This window comes from Pantherophis guttatus, chromosome 1 (genome assembly GCF_059756535.1).
Source record: "Pantherophis guttatus breed Tessera chromosome 1, ASM5975653v1, whole genome shotgun sequence".
In the NCBI taxonomy this organism is placed as follows: domain Eukaryota; kingdom Metazoa; phylum Chordata; class Lepidosauria; order Squamata; family Colubridae; genus Pantherophis; species Pantherophis guttatus.
The window spans coordinates 342,290,784-342,311,120 of NC_142063.1; the positions used below are offsets into that span (position 1 = coordinate 342,290,784).

At 41.5% G+C, this 20,337-nt stretch overlaps 1 protein-coding gene across 4 annotated transcripts in view; it reads left to right on the top strand.

Annotated features, from left to right (window-relative positions):
- Positions 1-20,337, top strand: part of MED13 (mediator complex subunit 13) — a 156,508-nt gene that overhangs the window by 81,909 nt on the left and 54,262 nt on the right. For all 4 annotated transcript variants that reach the window (XR_015733180.1, XR_015733183.1, XM_034434573.3 and 1 more), the window contains exons 6-9: positions 8,360-8,542; positions 9,145-9,307; positions 10,406-10,516; positions 15,019-15,702. Coding sequence is in view for 2 of the 4 variants with exons in the window: in XM_034434573.3 (XP_034290464.2) it covers positions 8,360-8,542; positions 9,145-9,307; positions 10,406-10,516; positions 15,019-15,702 (1,141 nt within the window). In the remaining 2 variants the exon portion in view is untranslated. The remainder of the gene's footprint in view (positions 1-8,359; positions 8,543-9,144; positions 9,308-10,405; positions 10,517-15,018; positions 15,703-20,337) is intronic.

Genomic DNA, 20,337 nt, shown 5'->3' on the forward strand with positions numbered 1-20,337 from the left:
CGACTCTAGTGGAGCTTTCCCATAACGGTTGTTAAGTCATGAGAGCTATAAAGTGGGTCATCAAGTGACCGGATCCAATTTTATGGCTTTTTTTGTGGCAGTCGTTAGATGAATGCAGTGATCGTAAAGTGAACCCCTCAGTCGTAAAGTGAATCCATTGTTTCCCATGGGGCGTTTTTTTTGCTGAAAACTGGAAGAAAATGCCAACCATGGCACGGGGGCAGTGGCTACTGCCATCAGAATTTTGGAACCGGGGTTTTGGTGGGTCTATTATAACTATGAATGGTTGCTAAGTGGCCAGTCATAAGTCAAGGACTACCTGCAACTTCAACAGGGGGTTACAGAGATCTGTCCAGAAAAACACCTGAGTTTTCCATTTTTTAAAAAAATATCAGATTACATATTCCTGTATTCTGAAGCAGAAACCTTCTTGCAAATAGCTGTTGGGTGACTTGCAACCCATCATGGCAGCCTTTTTGTGAGGACACACAACATGCTGTTACCTACCTACCTCTTCTCTGGAGCTATCTTAGTCAAGAATTGTGTCATAAACACACTGATTTAAGAGCTGTTAATTGCCTGCTGAAAATAGCAGTTGTTTTTTAGTCCCTGCCTGCTTACTTGCATGGATATGTAATTCATGAAAGCTTCTGCAATAATAAATTAATTACACACCACATTACTGTTCGTTGTATAAATAAATCCCTGGGCTCTGAGTCTATATTATGTTTTTAATTTTAACTGGAATTAGAATTGCTTTAAAGGTAGTATTAGGAGAACTTAAAGGCTTTGCCAGAAAAGAGCACAATAAGAATGAGGAGCAAACTGTAAAATAGAAAGCAATATAATAGATTTTGGCAAATTACGGTAAGTCTAAAATAGCCATTCAAACAAGTCTTTTAGGAAGGGAACTGGATGTTAGTTGAGTCCAGTTATCTCATAGAACCTCTCTGCGGGCACGGGAGCCGTCGCTCAGCTCCACCCCGCATGCGCGCATGAGTCCCACCGGCCAGCTGTTTTTTAGGCCTCTGCTGTACATGCATGTGGCCCCAGTGCATACAGGAGACATGCATGCATATTGGGGGGGGGAATGTGCCCGACATCCCCCCTCCCCAGCCTGTTTTGGGCCTAGCAGGCCTCCCTGCAGCCTCCTGGGACCAAAAATGGGCTGCACGCACTTTCGGCACATGACGACAAAAAGGTTAGTCATCACTGTCATAGATGATTCAAAATTTTGTTTGCTAATATAAATATAGGAAGAAAGATGAACTCTAAAAGAGGATCAGTATTTTAATTTCATTTTTATGGTTAAATATTGTTATTTAATCCTAATATTGACTGTTTGATTTCACTATTATGACAATAAATATTTGTTAGATACGCCTCGAGTTACAACCTCAGTTGAGGCCAAAATTTCCGTTGGTAAGCAAGGCGGTTGTTAAGTGAGTCCTATCCAATTTAACAACATTTTTGCCATGGTTGTCAAGCAAATAGTTGCAGTTGTTCAGTGAATCATGCAGCTGTTAAGCAAATCTGGCTTCTTCCATTGACTTTGTTTGACAGAAGTTAGGTGGGAAGGTCACAAATGAATTCCCAAATAAGGGGCCAGAGAGTAAGACTCTGTGTCCGGAAGAAGAGAAATTAGTTCTCCGAGTGAAAAAAAATATTATTAATAAAACTCATAACACACACAACAAACATCTGCATGAAATTGCAAAAGGAAAAAAAAGCTTGTAAATATACAGTTGCAAGAAAAAGTATGTGAACCCCTTGGGATTACGTGGAGTTTTACATGAATTGGTCATAAAATGTGCTCTGAACATCATCTAAGTCACAACAATAGAAAAACACAGTCCGCTTAAAATAATACTACACAAACATTAGATGTTGCCATGATTTAATTGAACATAACATGTAAACAATCACAGTGCAGGGAGGAAAAAGTATGTGAACCTTTGGACTTAATAACTGGTTGATCCTCCTTTGGCAGCAATAACCTCAACCAAACGTTTCTTGTAGTTGCAGATCAGACCTGCACAACGATCTGGAGTAATTTTGGACCACTCCTCTTCACAAAACTGTTTCAGTGTAGCAATATTCTTGGGATGTCTGGTGTGAATTGCTCTCTTAAGGTCATGCCACAGCATTTCAATCGGGTTGAGGTCAGGACTCTGACTGGGCCACTCCAGAAGGCGTATTCTGTGCTGTTGAAGCCATTTTTTTGTTGAATTAATTGTATGCTTTGGGTCATTGTCCTGTTGCATCACCCATCCTCTGCGGAGCTTCAGTTGGCAGACAGATGGTCGTACGTTTTCCTGCAAAATGTCTTGATAAACTCTGGAATTCATTTTCCCATCAATGACAACAATCCGTCCAGACCCTGAGGCAGCAAAGCAGCCCCAAACCATGATGCTCCCTCTGCCATGTTTTACAGTGGGGATGAGGTTTTGATGTTGGTGTGCTGTGCCTTTTTTTCTCCACACATAGTGTTGTGTGTTCTTCCCAAACAACTCAATTTTGGTTTCATCTGTCCACAGTATATTTTGCCAGTAGTGCTGTGAAACATCCAGGTGCTCTTTTGCAAACTTCAAACATGCTGCAATATTTTTTTTGGACAGCAATGGCTTCCTCCGTGGTGTCCTCCCATGTACTCCATTCTTGTTTAATGTTTTCCTTATTGTAGATGTGTCAACAAAAATGTTAGCATGTGCCAGAGATTTCTGTAGGTCTTTAGCTGACACTCTAGGATTCTTCTTTACCTCGTGAAGCATTCTGCGCTGTGCTCTTGCAGTCATTTTTACAGGACGACCACGCCTAGGGAGAGTAGCAACAGTGCTAAACTTTCTCCATTTGTAGACAGTCTGTCTTACCGTGGACACATGAACATCAAGGCTTTTGGAGATTCTTTTGTAACCCTTTCCAGCTTCATGCAAGTCAACAATTCTTGATCGTAGGTCTTTTTAGAGCTCTTTTCTGCGAGGCATGGTTCACATCAGACAGTGCTTCTTGAAACCAGTAAACCCAAAACAGGTGTGTGTTTTTAAAGGGCAGGACAGCTGTCAGCAACACATCCAATATCATCACACTGATTGGAGTCAAGGTTGGCTCACTCCTGGCTCCAATTAGCTCTTGGAGAAGTCATTAGGCTAGGACAGTGATGGCTAACCTTTTTGCCATCGCGTGCCAGGAGAGGGGGCGGGGGGAGGGTCGCGCATGCACGTGCCCACGCGCATGCGCACGCAACCCCTCCCCCCCCCCGCTCCTGGCACATGATGGCCTGGTAGGCCCGTTTTTCTTTCTTACCTGATTCCAGATCCTCTCTGTGTATCTGGGAAGGGCGAAAACAGCCTTTCAAACTCCCTTGGAGGCCCTACGGAGGCTGAAAGGGCCCATTTCCCAACTCTCGGTGGGATAGGAAGTGATGTTTTTTGCTGTCCCCAGCCTCCAGAACCTCTCTAGGAGCCTTTCTAGGAGTCTGTAGGAGCCTCTCTAGGAGTCTCTGCAGGCTGGGGACAGAAAAAAATGTCACTTCCTGTCCCACCGGGAGTCCAGAAATGGGCCCTTTCAGCCTCCGTAGGGCCTCCAAGGGAGTGGGAAAGGCTGTTTTCGCCCTTCCCAGATACACAGAGAGGATCTGGAACCAGGTAAGAAAGAAAAACGGGCCTACCAGGCCATCATGTGCCAGGAGCGGGGGGGGGAGGGGTTGCGTGCGCATGAAAACCTATTTGAATAATCCATTTGTAACGTTAACCTTACCAAAATCATGAAATAGGATAATCAGCTTTGCTGCTTACCAAAGTTATAAAAAAATAAGGTTGGGTATTTTTTTTTTAAATAAAGAAATAATATAACAAATAATACAACAGACAAACCAATAAGAATGGATATGACATTTCTTACTCAAAAATATGCTGTCTTCCTAAAATATTAACAGTGCCTTTAATTTTTCAAACTCAAAACTGTTAAAGTGATCACAAAGAATTACGCTTGTTTCACTTCACTTCACTTGTGTTTCACTTACAAATATGCATTCTTTTAATGTTTAGGTGGTAAATACATACCTTACATCTTTAAAAAAATGTGTTCTAAAAAGATAATGAGAATAATTATCTTTTCTTAAGTAAACCACATACAAAATCTCTTTGGCGCTTTAATCCATGATCATTGCCTTCCACCATTGAAACAATAGCAAAAGCACATAGACTTACACAGGTAGTCCTTGACTTACAATAAATAGTTCATTTAGGGACCGTTCAAAGTTTCAGCGGTACTGAAAAAAAGTGCCGTATGCCCGTTTTTCACACTTAACGACTTTTGCAGCATCCCCATAGTCCAGTGGTGGGTTCCTCCCGGTTCAGTCTGGTTCGGCCGAACTGGTAGCGGTGACGATATGACGTCACCGAACCGGTCACGTGATCAGAATTCAGATGCTTGGCAACTGGCATGTATTTATGACGGTTGCAGTGTCCCCGGGGTCACGCGATCCCCTTATGTGACCTTCCAACAAGCAAAGTCAAGGGGGAAGCCAGATTCACTTAATAACCGTGTTGCTAATTTAACCACTATAGCAATTCATTTAACAACAGTGGGGAAAAAAAGGTGGTAACTGTCCTATTCAGCAATGGAAATCTTCAGTTCAATTGTTGGTTGTAAGTCAAGGACTACCTGTATTAGGTTAGAAAAGTTTAAATAGAAATACCGTATTTTTCGGAATATAAGACGCACTGGAGTATAGGATGCACCTTAGTTTTTGGGGAGGAAAATAAGAAAAAAGCTGATTGGTGGGTGGATCAAATACCACCAATCAGCTGTTCCCAGAGGTGAATTTTAGGAACAGGTTCCTTGGTTATGAGCTCTGTGCCTTGCTTTTTTTTTTTGCTTTTTTTTTAGCCTCTGAAAGCCTCCGAAACAGCTTCAGAAAAAAAGCTTCTGAAACTCTGTTTGGGGGCTTCTTTTCTGAAGCTTCGTTTCTGATGCTTTTTTCAGCCTCTGAAACCTCGGTTTGAGAAGCTGGGCAGGGCTACATTCGGAGTATAAGACACACCCAGATTTTCACCCTCTTTTTTGGGGGGGAAAGATGCGTCTTATACTCTGAAAAATATGGTAATAGAAGATACTGGTAGCTCGGGTTTTTAGATTTTGGCATTTGTTTTCCTCTCCAAGCTTGTTTCAATTTAGTTTCTTGAACGTTTCATTACCAGACTAGGTAACATCAGCAGCAGGATTGCTTTGTCCTATTCTTCTTAGCTTATAAATGTCTTGTGTGGCAGTGTGATAGTTGGTCGTTTGGTTGGTTGTTCATTTGGAGCTACATTTAAATTCTGAGCAGCTGATCTAAATAGAATCAAACATTCACTCTCTCTTTTAAAGTTCTTGGGAGTATAAAATTATCCCGGAGAACCCTTTATAACAGGGGTGTCAAAACACAAGGATATGGCCCATGGGGCTGTCCAGGAAAATGTAAGGAGCCGGCCCGCGTGGCTTTGGCCCAGTCTACCCAATGCGAAGAGGAAACATGCCAGCAATTTGGAGAGTGGCGTTCAAGCTAGCCACGCCCATTCAGTTGGCCACGCCTCCTGCCCCCCCCAAGAGATCAACCACAGCCCTGATGTGGCACTCAATGAAATTGAGTTTGACATCCCTAGCTTTCTGAGTTCCAAAGAAGGAAAAAACCCTACCCATTCTAGAAGTAGGATGTAAGTAATTTAAGGAAGTCCTTGTTTAGCTTTGATTAACTATCTGAAGTCTTGCCTCAAATAATCTTCCTGCTCTTTGGATGTCAGAACAGTTGTCAGCCACATTAGGCTTGCTTGGTACAATGCAACTTTTTTTTTTTTTTTTAAAAAGATGACAGTGAGATGGATTAAAATTTAAGTAGCTTGGCACAGGAGAGGGGCATTATTGTGGACCCAACTAGAGTAGGATTTACGGCCCAGATGTCCCCCCCCAAAAAGAGTTTTATTGCTTTGGTGGAGGAACAGAAAAAGGTAGATAAATTATATTACATCACTGACAAGGAACATGCTTTTAGCCTAGCGCTGCTCTGAAGATAATCGAGACGGAGACAAAATGAGAGGGTTCCTCATGGATTTATATGTGAGAACAGAGGTAGTTTCAGGTTTCATAGCTGAAGAGAATCGTATACCATGCATTATTGAACTTAAATGGAGAAGCCAGTAATTGAATTTTCCAAACCGTTCCTTGGCTTTCTATGATTCTAAGGACAGAAAAATGAGTAAATTTCTAAAAGTCCCATATCCTATGGCTTGTAGTTAACAGCACACATGGGTGCAATGTTGTTGTACATTTTTTGAAATGGAAAGTCAGAAATCAGAGGTGGGGAGGAGGGTATGCTTTTTCTGTGAGGACACTATTCTCGTGCAGGTTCCTCTGTTGTCTGCTTAGTCACCGCACATTGTCTAAGATGTATATTTGGTTCATGTGATCTAGGCCGAGTCTCACTCTGGTTTGGCTGAAACTAGGAGTGATACCTACAGAATGAACACCCAATGTAATTTCCTGCAGTTGCAGGGAAACACCCAGAATCTTGTAGTATGTCGTGTTAAATATGGCTTTTAAAAGGCAAAAAAAGTCCCAAACTTCCTCCCAAATCCCAGGAAACCCCCATCCAAGTATATAACAAAAACGGCTACTGTATGTATTTATTTTCTGGATTTTTCCACCCAGTTAATTGTTTTTAATTGTTTTATAGTTTTAGAAGTGTAAGCTGCCATAATCGTTTGGTTGGAATGGGCAACTATATAGAAATTCAGACAGACAGACACACACACACACAAACACACACGCGTGTGTGATGGATGGATGGATGGATGGAATATTTTTCTACCATTTTTAGATGTTAACCAGGAGGGTCTTCATTCATGGCGTGGGGGATATTTATCCAGCCATATTGGTTGTGTTTATGTTATACTAATGCTTGATTTATGACCATAATTGAGCCCAAAATTTCTGTTGGTAAGCAAGACAGTTGTTACTTGAATTGTGCCCTGTTTTATGATCTTTCTTACCGCAGTTGTTAAGTGAATTACTGCTGTTGTTAAGTTAGTCACTGTAGTTGTTAAGTTAGAAACACGATTGTTTAATGTATCTGGCTTCCCCCTTGATTGTCAGAAGGTCACGAAAGATGATCAATGACCCCGGGACACTGCAACCATCATAAATACATGCCAGTTGCTAAGCACCTAAATTTTGATCATGTGACTATAGGGAACAGTGGTGGGTTTCAAAATTTTTTACTACCGATTCTGTGGGCGGGGCTTGGTGGGCATGGCAGGGGAAGGATACTGTAAAATCTCCATTCCCACCCCACTCCAGGGGAAGGATACTGTAAAATCTCCATTCCCTCCCGATCAGCTGGGACTTGGGAGGCAGAGAATAGATGGGGGTGGGGCAAGTCAGAATTTTTACTACCAGTTCTCCGAATTACTCAAATTTTCCGCTACCGGTTCTCCAGAACTGGTCAGAACCTGCTGCAACTCACCTCTGATAGGGAAGCTGCAGCAGTCATACGTGTAATAAGTCACTTTTTTAGTGCCATTGTAAATTTGAGCAGTTGGTAAATGAATGGTTGCAGTGGTGAAATCTGAACCGGTTTGTCCCCAGTTCACTGGCTGTGCATGCGTGGTGCATGCCAAGCGCGTGGTTAGCATGCACAGTGCATAGCAAACACATGCTGTGCACGCACGCATGCACAGTACACACCAAAAGGAGGCTTGGGAAGGTAAGTAGAACAGTGAGGGGGGGGGAATCAGCTGTGCCGCGCAATTTAGATTCATTAGAAAGCAGGATTTCCTGCTTTCTAGTGATTTTAAATTGCGCGGCACAGCTGATAGTCAGAAATATCGTTTTGAAGGAACCGGTAGCTTTTTTTTTTTACTACCAGTTTGCCTGAACCGGTAGTTTTTATCACTACCGGTTCACCCGAACTGGTGCGAACCGGTAGCATTTCACCACTGTTGCAAGGGTGAGGGCTACTGATATTGTTTTATGTTTTTAAAAATAAGCTACAATGGCTGGACTCGCACACTCTGAACTAATTTTTTAATACCTAATAGTTTCATTTGTAAATCCCATAATTCTTAGCGAGGATTTAAACAGAGGGAGTGAAAAGACTTGAGCCATCTGGCATTAGAGGAGAAATAAGTACAAACGTATTGCTATATAATGTCTGCTAGTGCAGGGGTCTCCAACCTTGGCAACTTTAAGACTTGTGGACTTCAACTCCCAGAATTCCTCAGCCAGAAAAGTTGCCAAGGTTGGAGACTCCTGTGCTAGTGTATCTGTAACTCAACTGGATTGTGAAATAAATCACCGTTTCCTTTTTTTTTCCCCTTTAAAGCTGGTGTGCGAATGGTCTACCCAGCATGCTTTGTTCTGGTTCCTCAGACAGACATTCCTGTTCCTAGCACTACTGGTTCAAGCAACTGTTTGGGTGTCCATCAAGTGCCTGTTTCCACAAGAGATCCAGCTATCTCCTCAGTTACTCTCACGCCACCGACCTCCCCAGAAGAAGTTCAGACAGGTAGAGTAAAAATAATTATTTACCTATCAGAATGGGTACCACTCTTAAAATTTGTCTTTTGAATCTCCAGAGTAGAAGAACTTCAACTATTTTGACATGGTCTTTTATCCTGATGTTTAGCGCATGTTAGGACCGGTAATATCTAGTAAAGCTGCCACAATGAAGTGTAATACATTCACATATATGCTTTGTGTTGTAAAAGAGCAACAAAGATGAGTAGGGGACTGGAGGCTAAAACATATAAAGCAGCGGCCTCCCAACCTTTTGGGCACCAGGAACTGGTTCTGTGGAGAGAGGTTTTTCCGTGGACTGGAGGGAGCGTGGTTTCGCATGCTGTCTGCATCCTGCAGATGGGACTTCGCTTGTTTGCACGGCCCTGTTTCTGGAATGCCACGGACCGGTGCCGATCCACGGTTTAGCGGATTATGGGGTAGATCAGGGATATCCAACCTTGGCAACTTGTGGACTTCAACTCCCAGAGTTCCTCAGCCAACTTTGCTGGATCTCTGGGAGTTGAAGTCCACAAGTTGCCAAGGTTGGAGACCCCTGGGGTAGATACAATGTAATAATGAGATGACTCCTGCTTTGGCTTCCTTTTTCAGTTGATGCTCGTTCAGCTCAGAAGTGGGTCAAGCTGTCTTCGGTTTCCGATGTGTTCAGTTGTGACAGCACTAATCACCACGGGGGGAGGATCCCTCGAAAGCTGGCCAATCAGGTGGTTGACAGAGTTTGGCAAGAATGCAATATGAACAGAGCACTGACCAAGTAGGTGGTTTTTATTTTATTTTTGACATTTGGTAAGAACATCAAAATGCAGCTCAGTTGATCCCTATGGGATAGGAAGAAAATACTGCTGGCTTGTTTCCGTATTGTAGGTATGGATCTAAATTGAAATATACCCATCAGCTTCCAAAAAGATTATCTAAAGCTTAATAATTGATTTGCTGGCTCAGGATTATTCCAGTATTCTTTTCAGCCAAGTGCTTTGGGGAGCCTGATTGTAAGTCATGGAGATGCTAAAGTTCTTTGATAATTAAAACAGTCACACAGAAATTCCCAGTAAATACCTTGTGATATTAGAGGCTAATAAATAACATCCATAATAATTATTGAATTAAATCTATGTGCTGCCAAATCATTCTGGTTCCTAGTGGATTATGACATTACATACAATGAAGCATCCGAAGGGAAGAAAGATAATTACTATCAAACATTTGAAGTAAGCAAATACATTTATCCCACAAAAGTCTATAAACCCAAAATTAGTTTTCAGGTGAAAACCAACTACAGCAACTAGGACAGAATAATTGTAACCATAATGACATCCCAAAAGCTCTACAGGGATGTTCAGTCTTTGTTAGCTTCTAGAAGGCTGTTAGCATGAAAGCCAGTCTAATTTCTAGAGGAAGGCTAACCCAAATCTTAGAAATGATGATGATGATGATGATGATGTTGATGATGATGATGATAATCGACACGACCAAGTTGCTAAATTAATCCACTGGTCATTGTAAAAAACACCACTTTCCTGTATCCAAAAAGTCATGGGAACATAAAGTAGAAAAAGTTATAGAAAATGAGAAGGCTTTCAAATACAGACGGATAGTCATTTGGAACACAACACACCAGATATCACAGTTGTCGAAAACAGAAATGGACAATTTATTGACATTGCGGTACCAGGAGATGCCAGAGTCGAAGAGAAAGAACTGGAAAAAAATCAGGTTGTTAGGCCCTAGAATTCCTAGTTAACAAACTGGAAATTTCAGTTCCAGTAGAGATATAGAAGACCAGTTTAGTGCCTTTTTAAATATATTTTCCTACACTTAAAGAATGTTTTTTTTTTCCTTGAATGCAATGTAGAAGGAAGTATTCTGCTACATCAAATGGCTTATGTGAAGAGGAGACAATTGAGAAAATGGGATTTTGGGACTTCGTTGAAGCTGCACAGAGGGCCAATTGCACATGTTCCAGGTAGGAGAACTTGATAGGTGAAAACAGGCAGAGGCCTTTTAGGGTCCATTGTATGAATATATTTTACTGATGAATATATTTTATTTTTTCTTTATGTACACTGAGAGCATATTCCGTGTGTGTCCAATCACACTTGGCCAATAAAGAATTCTATTCTATTCTATTCTGTTCTATTCTATTCTATTCTATTCTATTCTATTCTATTCTATTCTATTCTATTCTATTCTATTCTATTCTAAAACAGTAAGAAGCTAATGGCTTGCCAGCACGATTGGTTTAAATGTATCACTTTCTCAAAGTAAGATATGAGACAAACAGGTAGCTGGCGACTTATGATGACAATTGAGCCCAAATATTTCTTTACTAAGGAGGACAGTTGTGAAGTGAGTTTTGCTCCATTTTATGACCTTTCTTGCCACAGTTGTTAAGCGAATTGCAGTTGTTGTTAAATGAATCACGTGATCGCTAAGCCAATCTCGCTTCCTCCATTGACTTTGCATATCAGAAGGGAAGGTTACAAATGGTGATCATGTGACCCCGGGAAAGTGCAGCCACCCTAAAAATACATGCCAAGCGGCTGAATTTTGATCACATGACCACAGGGATGCTGAAACATCAGAACTGTGAAAACTGAACATCAGTTACTTTTTTCATCACCGTTGTAACTTTGAATGGTCACTGAATGAATGGCTGTAAATCGAGGACTACCTGAAATCAGCCAAATTTTGCTGATCTCCAGAGACTGATCAGATTGGATTAGTGCCGGAATGGAAAACCATTAGAAAACTCTAAGGCTATTGACGAGACTGGGAGGTTGAAAGCCTCTCTGAAAGAAGGCCGTGGCAAGCTACTTCTCTATACAGGTAGTCCTCAAATTACAACAGTTCATTTAGTGACTGTCCAAAGTTACAATGGAACTGAAAAAAGTGACCTATGACCGTTTTTCACATTTAATGACTGTTGCAGAATCCCCATGATCACATGATCAAAATCCAGACGCTCGCAAACTGACTCATTTTTATGACGGTTCCACTATCCCGGGATCATGTGATCCCCTTTAGCGACCTTATGGCAAGCAAAGTCAATGAGGAAGATTGACTTAATAATTTTCTTACTAACTTAATAATTACAATGATTCATTTAGCAACTGTGTCAAGAAAGGTCGTAAAATGGGGCAAAGCTCACTTAACAAACGCTTCGCTTAGCCACAGAAATTTTGGGCTCAATTTTGGCCGTAAGCCGAGGACTACTTGTAGTTGCCAAGTAAGCTACGTGAGCTTGCCCGTGAAATGATAAAAAGTTGAACTTGATTCAGATGAAATTGTGTATTCGTCCTCATTTATAATCTCTATTTAGTTACTGCTTTTTGGATGCCTCCATCTAGATTCTTTCCCATCAGACGGTTACCAGTAGTCCTCGGTTAACGATCCTTCATTCAGAGACCGTTTGAAGTGCCAAACACGGAGACTTCTGATGGGTCCTTGAAGTTGCAACTGTTGCAATGTCCCCACGGTCATGTGATCATAATTTTTGGTGCCAGCAGGCATTTACAATGGTGAAAGTCACATGATCACCATTTCCTATTTTCGCTGCCAGCCACCGATAAGAGACATCAGTGGGGAAGCCAAGGTAGCAGGAGGTTGCAAAGGGTTGTGACACCCCACCTAACAATCACAGCTAGAACTGCTGGAAATGCTCTCATAAATCAGTGGGGTCAAGTGACATTGTACTTTATAATGATGTTGGGTATCGAGAACTCAGCGACTGCGTTCTCAATCCCAATTACTGTCATAAACTCAGAACTACCTGTACAGATAGTCCTCGAATTATGACCACAATTGAGCCCAAACTTTCTGTTGCTATGCAAAATAGTTGCTAAATGAATTTTGCCTCATTTTACAACCTTCCTTGCCACAGTTATTATGTCAATCACTGCCGTTGTTAAGTTAGTACCATGGTCGGTCAGTGAATCTGGCTTCCCCATTGACTTTGCTTGTCAGAAGGTCGCAAAAAGGGATCGCACAACCCCGGGATACTGCAACCGTCATAGATATCTGAAAGTGTCATAAAGCATCTGAATTTTGATCACATAACCATGGGGATCATACCGCAGTCATAAATCTGAAACTGTCGTGTTTCCCTGAAAATAAGACCCTGTCTTATATTTTCTTTGAACCCTGAAATAAGCATTTGGCCTTATTGCCATGCGCTCAAAAGCCTGATTGGGCTTATTATCAGGGGATGTCTTATTTTGGGGGAAACAGGGTAGTCATTAGTCACTTTATTCAGTGTAACTTTGAACAGTCACTAAACGAATGGTTGTAAGTCAAGGAGTAATCTGTAGTAATAAATAACTCTTATCAACCCACAAGGAAGGAAGGAAGGAAGGAAGGAAGGAAGGAAGGAAGGAAGGAAGGAAGGAAGGGTATTCGACAGCCCCTTCTCTTCCTGTTTTGTCTTGGTTTTAAATCTCTTTATGACGCAGGAGTGCAGCTGGGTAATTTTAGACACTGGATTTCATGCTCTGACAAGGCCCCTAAGGGCGACCCTGCATCGCTTTGTTAAGAAAAGGCATATTTATACTGAAAGGAATAAAATGAGTGTCTGTAATTATGTACATTTCCAGCTGGCTGCCCTCTGACTATATTAGATATGTAAAGAAGAAGAAAGAGAGAGAGAGAGAATGCTGTGGTGAGCAGTCAGTCCCAGTTGGCCCTGTCATGTCCTTTTCTGTCACTTACTGACGTCAGGACTGTTTGCTGCTGCACCTGTCGTCTACCACTCTGGCCGGGTTCATGCAACCTGTGAAACCCGAAACCTGGGTTAACAAAACACAGTTGCTATGTTCACATTACATGCAATATGCCCCTCCTTCCCTAAATAAATGGATTAATGCGGTAGCCTGGTTCATCAAGACATTTTAGTCGAGTCTGTATGCAGTATTGTGCAAACCCAGCTCTAGGTGCTCTTTCATATTTTGGGGGGCTTTCTTTACTGCAGGGCTGTCAGGTGGGAACAACCAGATCCACACGAGTATAAATTAATTACAGGTAGTTCTCGACTTACAAACACAATCGAGTTCTGCCCCATTCCACGACTTTTCTGGCCACAGTTGTTCAGTGAATCACGGCAGTGGTTCAGTTAGTAACACGGTGGTAAAGTGAATCTGGCTTCTCCATTGACTTTGCTTGTGAGAAGGTTGCAAAAGGTGATCACGTGACTCCGGGACACTGCAACCGTCATAAATACACGCCACTTGCCAAGCGTCCAAATTTTGATCAAGTGACCATGGGGATCCTTGCAAGGGTCGTGAAAAATGATCATAAATCATTTTTTCAGTGCCTTTGTAATTTTGAACAGTCACTAAATGAATGGTTGTAAGTTGAGGAGTACCTGTATTTTATTTCTCTATGCCTATTTCACAGCAATCTTCTCCGACTGGCACTTTGCCCCATGGAAAAAAAACTAGATAAAGTTCAAAGTGCCCTTTTGTGACTATCGATTCCAGACTAATTCCCTACTTGACTCCTTCTCCCAAGTGGGACAATCTCTCTCCGAAGGGCCCTTTTCTTTGGCCTACTGTCTGGTCCTACCTGCCTTGTTGGGTATAACTTAATAGTAAAATTGTGATTTGAAATATATTTGCAAAGACCAGGCATTACAGATAACCAGTATCTATAATACCTTTATATTTATGATCTGTTATAAATAAACATGTGCCTGGTCCAAATTATGACTGTTTCGCCCCATCTTCAGCTTCTCTATGAATAAAGCTGATGTTGTCTCCTTATTAATGAAGAAATGGCCTCAACTCCGCTTTACAGGACTGAAACATGAGTTCAAATTTGGGAGCTTCACTACAGGTAGTCCTCGACTTATGATCACAATTGAGCCCATAATTTATGTTGCTAAGCGAGAAATTTGTTAAGTGAATTTTGCCCCATTTTACAACTATTTTTGCCACATTTGTTTAAGTGAATCCCTGCAGTTGTTAAATTAGTAACACGGTTGTTAAGTGACTCCGTCTTCCCCATTGACTTTGCTTGTCAGAAGATTGCAAAATATGATCCCATTATCCCGGGACACTCCAAGCGTCACAACTGTGAACCAAGTGTCAAGCATCTGAATGTAAATCACATGACCACGGGGATGCTGCAAGAGGTCATAACTGAAAAAAATGGTCATAAGTCATTTTTTTCAGTGCCGTTGTAACTTTGAATGGTCACTAAGCGAACTGTTGTAAGTCGAGGACTACCTGCACGGTCAAACGTTACGGTTAGTACCGTGAGGAGCTGCAAATAGGGGGAAAGCACTACATCCATTCTCTCTCCCTACTCATAGCTCTAATTAGCAGTGAAGCCAAACAGCCCTCCTGGCTCAGTGTTTACGTTTATGTATCCGTTGATTGATTTTCCTTTTGTGGCCTGTTTATTTAACTCGTGGGATTTGGCAGCTGAAAATGTGGATGACCTATATCCCATTATCTTTCTACCTCCCTTCAGGCACAAAAGTCTCAAACCAAGACTCGCAGTTCAGCAGGGGCCGGTGCCTCCCGCCGGCCAGCAACCCCAGCCAGCGACAAAGCACAAGGCCAACGAGAAGCAAGAGAAAGGAGACAAACCCCAGAAGCGTCCCTTAACCCCATTTCACCATCGAGTGTCCATCAGCGACGAGGTTATCCTGGAGACCGACTCGGCCAATCAGCGGCTGGTAATCCCCACCACCGACAGCCAAGTGAGGTTTTCAAACCTCAGAACTAACGAGGTAGCAAAGACACCTCAGATGCACACCACAGAAATTGCGAGCTCCCCGCAGCCACCGCCCCTCAGTCCCCACCCATGCGACGCGGCGGAGGAGGGGGCAACCAAAACGCCTTCCACGCCCCAGAGCCAACATTTCTATCAAATGTCGACTCCCGATCCTTTGGTTCCTTCAAAAGCCATGGAAGATAGGATAGAAGGCTTATCCCAGAATTTCCCCGCCACGTTTCCCGACGTCGTAGAGCCCACAATGTACGTCGGGGCTGCAGTGAACTTGGAGGAAGAAGACGCAGATTCCATGTGGAAGTATTACAAGGTTCCAAAGAAAAAAGACGTGGATTTTTTGCCGCCACCGCTGCCGAGTGAAAAATTTCGGGACGAGCCTCTGGGATCTGCAGTATCGGACAATGTACCTTCAGCTACAGAGTAAGCGCACCTGAAGTTTGAGCTCGGAGTCCATATCTGTGATATTTTCAAACTTTTGCATGTCTAATTGATTCACACAATGGTGTGTGTGTGTGTGTGTGTGTGTGTGTGTGTGTGTGTGTATACATTGGCCTGGCCTGCATTAATTTTAGAAATATTACAATGGTACAGGCAGTCCTTGACTTAACGATCGTAATTGAGCTTGCAATTTTGGTTGTCAGTTGTGGTGATCATTAAGCGGGTCAGGACATGACTGGGCCTGATTTTATGAACTTTTTATTTTTTATGGTAGTTGTTAAGTGAATGCCACGGTCATAAAATAGCAGTAGCATTTATATGCTGCTTTACAGCACTCTGGGCGGTTTACAGTGTCAATATATACTGCTCAAAAAAATAAAGGGAACACAAGCAGAAGACATCCGAGATCTGAATGAATGAAATAGCCTTATTAAATACTTTGTTCTTTACATACAGTAGTTTATACACTGCTCAAACAACTAAAGGGAACACAAAACGACTGTATGTAACGAACAAAGTATTTAATAAGGCTATTTCATTCATTCAGATCTCGGATGTCTTCTGCTTGTGTTCCCTTTATTTTTTTGAGCAGTGTATTAACAGAATAACAGAGTTGGAAGTTGGACCTTGGAGGTCTTCTAGTCCAACCCCCTCCTCAGGCAGGAAACCCTATACCATTTCAGATAAATGGTTGTCCTACCTCTTCTTAAAAACGTCCAATGTTGGAGAATTCACAACTTCTGGAGGCAAGTTGTTCCACTGATTAATTATTCTAACTGAAAGAAAATTTCTCCTTAGTTCCAGGTTGGTTCAGTCCTTGATTAGTTTCCATCTGTTGATTCTTGTCATGCCTTCAGGGGCTTTGGAGAATAGCTTGACTCTTCCTTCTTTGGGGCAGCCCCTGAGATATTGCCTCCAACAATCTCCAAATTTAGTGACCTCGGAAGAATGGAAGGCTGAGTCAACCTCGATCCTTCTCAGAATCGAACTCCAGACTCTGTGCGGAGTTAGTCTGCAATGCTGCATTCTACCCACGGCACCATCAGGCAACAGAAATTTTGAGCTCAATTGTGGTCATAAGTCAAGGACCACCTGTAATACCTTCTGCTTTTTTGATAACCCATCAATTCGCCCCTTTTTTCCCCTCACAATAGAATGGCATACAACCATTCTGCCTTTCTTGTTTCTGAAGGTGTAGAAATTTCTCTCTAACCTTAACATATTCTGAGATTTTGTCTTTTTTAGAATCCTTGTAGTTTCTCTTAATTACTTTCTATCCTTTGGTTATACTTCCCTTCTTCCATTTTCTCTGTCTGTATTTTTCTTTTTGGCAATTTAGATATCCCTGGGTATACGCACCTGGTTTATTTAGATGTCTCCCGTTTTTCCTTTTAATAGGAATTGCATCTTCAGTGTTTTGTTTCAGGAAGATTTTCCAGATAGCTTTTGCTTTCGGAATGTCTAAGCATTGGATCCAATGCTTATTTTTTTATTTTGAGTTGATGAAAATCTATTTTTTCTGAAGTCCAGTACTGTCTACCCTTCTGATCCCTCTCTCTCCCCTCTCCCCCTCTTGTAATCATAAACTCCAAGATAACATAGACACAATCTCTCAAGGTTCCAGTCACCTTTACGTAATAAACCAATACCTTTTGATAGCCAGACTGCTCTTCATTGTCTCCATTAGGGAGGGAGGGGGAGAGGGAGAGAGAGAGAGAAAAGAGAGAGACAGAGAGAGAGGCAGAGACAGAGAATGAATATTGACTGATTTGCTTTGTTCTTGACTAATTTTTTCACTGAGAAATTATGAAATCTGTAATCCTGAGGTCCTGGTGGTTGAACCATTATAATGTTGATAAAGAAAGAAGTGTACAAGTAGCCCTCGATTTACGACCACAATTGAGCCCAAAATTTCTGTTGATAAACAAGACCGTTGTTAGTGAGTTTTGCCCTATTTTTACTTTCTTGCCCTAGATGTTAAGACAGTGAACCACTGCAGTTGTTAAGTTAGTAATAGTTGAAGTGAATCCATTTTCCCCCTTGACTTTGCTTGTCGAAAGGTCGCAAAAGGTGATCACATGACCCCGGACACTGCAACCATCATAAATGTGAGCTGGTTGCTAAGCGTCTGAATTTTGATCACGTGACCAAGGGGTTGCTGGTCCTAAGTGTGAAAACTTGGTCGTAAGTTACTTTTTTCAGTGCCGTTGTAACTTTGAACGGTCACTTAACGGGATTGTTGTAAGCCCAGGACTACCTGTATTAACTACCATTAAAATCAAAATGGTTTGCGACAGACTGTTGTGTGAATATGAGCCATTGCATCTCTTCTGCTTTTCTGAATCTGTACCATGTATGATTCAGGTCTGGATGGCCCATATAGGGCTGGGTCTGTCTTTATAAGAGGGGAGTGGGAATGGCCGGGAGGAAGGGAGACAGGAAGAAACGACAGAGTGGTCTGTTCTTGCTTGGCTTAGTCTACAGGTAGTCCTCGACTTACGACCACAGTTGAACCCTAAATTTCCGTTGCTAAGCAAGACAGTTGTTCAGTGAGTTTTGGCACATTTTACAACTTTTCCTGCCACTTGCCACAACTTTTCTTAACCGTTGTTAAGTGAATCACTGCAGTGGTTTAGTTAGTGACACGGTGGTTAAGTGAATCTGTCTTCCCCATTGACTTTGCTTGATCACAAAAGGGGATCACATGATCCCGCAGCTGTCATGAACACACACGCCAGTTGCCAAGCATCTGAATTTTGATCACCTGACCATGGGGATGATGCAATGGTCGTAAGTCTGAAAAACGGTCCTAAGTCACTTTTTTTTCAGTGCCGTTGTAAGTTTGAACAGTCACTAAACAAATGGTTGAAAGTTGAGGACTACCTGTATTGTCTTTGGGGCTTTTTCGCAGTTATAACCCCCTGCAGAATATTGGTTCTGTAATTTAATTGTATCCAACCTATTTTTTAATCAATTACAGCTTATTCATGCTTTTAAGTGGCCAAAAGTAGTGGCCAAAATTGTGGAAACCTTTTGGGAAAAGTGTATTTTCTAAAACTAGCTAATGACACCACTTTATTTTGGATTAGTAGTACCATAAAACTATATATCAATGCAAAGATAATTTAATCAAGAATGTAGTACAATAACTTTTATGAAGGATTTGCTATTAGAATAGCAGTTACAGTAGAAAGAAGAAAAGTGAAACACATAGAAAAAACAAGATCTACAAAAATGATCACCATAGAAAAAAATTAATTAAAAGTTAATACTTAGTTGGGTAACTTTTAGCATGAATTACAGCCTTACAATGCCTTCCAATGGAGTGAACCAAGTCTTTTAGTTCTGCAGCCGTTCTAATGTGAAACCAAGATTGAATGATGGCTTCTATTAACCGGGTTTTATTGCTGGGTCACTTCTGACTAACAAGTTTCTTTAGTCAGCTGCATAAATTTTCAATTGGGTTAAGGTCTGGGCTATTCACAGGCCATTCCAGCAGTGGAATAGGATTATCTTGAAACTCCAAAAAGAAAAAAAAATGGTGTTATTAGCCATCAAACCTCAAAAATACACTTTTCCCAAAGGGTTTCCACAATTTTGGCCACTACTGTATATGTTCAAAACATAGTCATTTGTGTATCTAAAATGTTTTCATGAGAACTGAAGCCATGATCAAGAAGAGGGATGTCATTCAGATTTCTCTTCTGTTCTGTTCCTTGCAGGATCACATCTTCTCTTTATTTCCATTATTCACAAAACCGACTTGACAGTTTCCTAGCAAGCTATCTATAATCTACCCCCTTTGCTAACAAATGACGAATTTAATTGTCCTTGATTGCCTCTGAATTTCAAAAGAACCGCATTTCCTTGAAATGAATTGGCAAAAAAAACCCAAAAAACTTGCAGTTCCCTTGTCTTAGAATGCTTCAGTGGTAGCTGATGATTGCAGCTGTTTGTTGCCACAGCACGATATGAAAATAGAGACAGATGAAAGGATATAAGCTTAATTATCCTTGAGGGGAGAAGTACAAGACTGTTTTTTTGTGGGATTTAAGAGTACATTTAGACAAGTAGCCTCGATTTATGACCACAATTGAGCCCCACATTTCTGTTGCTAAGTGAGACAGTTGTTAAGTGAGTTTTGCCCCGTTTCACAATCTTGCTAAGTGAATCCCTGCGGTTGCTAAGTTAGTAACACGATTGTTCAGTGAAGCTGGTTTTCCCCGATGACTTTACTTTGTCAGAAAGTCGCAAAAGGGAATCACATGAAGGTGGGACACTGCAACCATCATAAATCTGAGCCAGGTGCCAAGCATCCAAATTTTGATCACATGATTATGGAGATGCTGCAATGGTCGTAAGTGTGGAAAATCGTCCTAAGTTGTTTTTTTTTCATTGCGGTTGTAACTTTGAACGGTCACTAAATGAACCGTTGTAAGTCGAGGACTACCTATACCTAGTTGTTTAGTTAAATCTTTTACTGATTTCACATTGGGAGTTAAAAAAGAGTCTTTTAAAATATTCTGATTATAGGTTTTTTTTTTCTTTTGGCCATATCTGGGACACTATTAATTATCTCATTTCCCATGATCTATTTAAAAATGTGGGGCAGTTCTG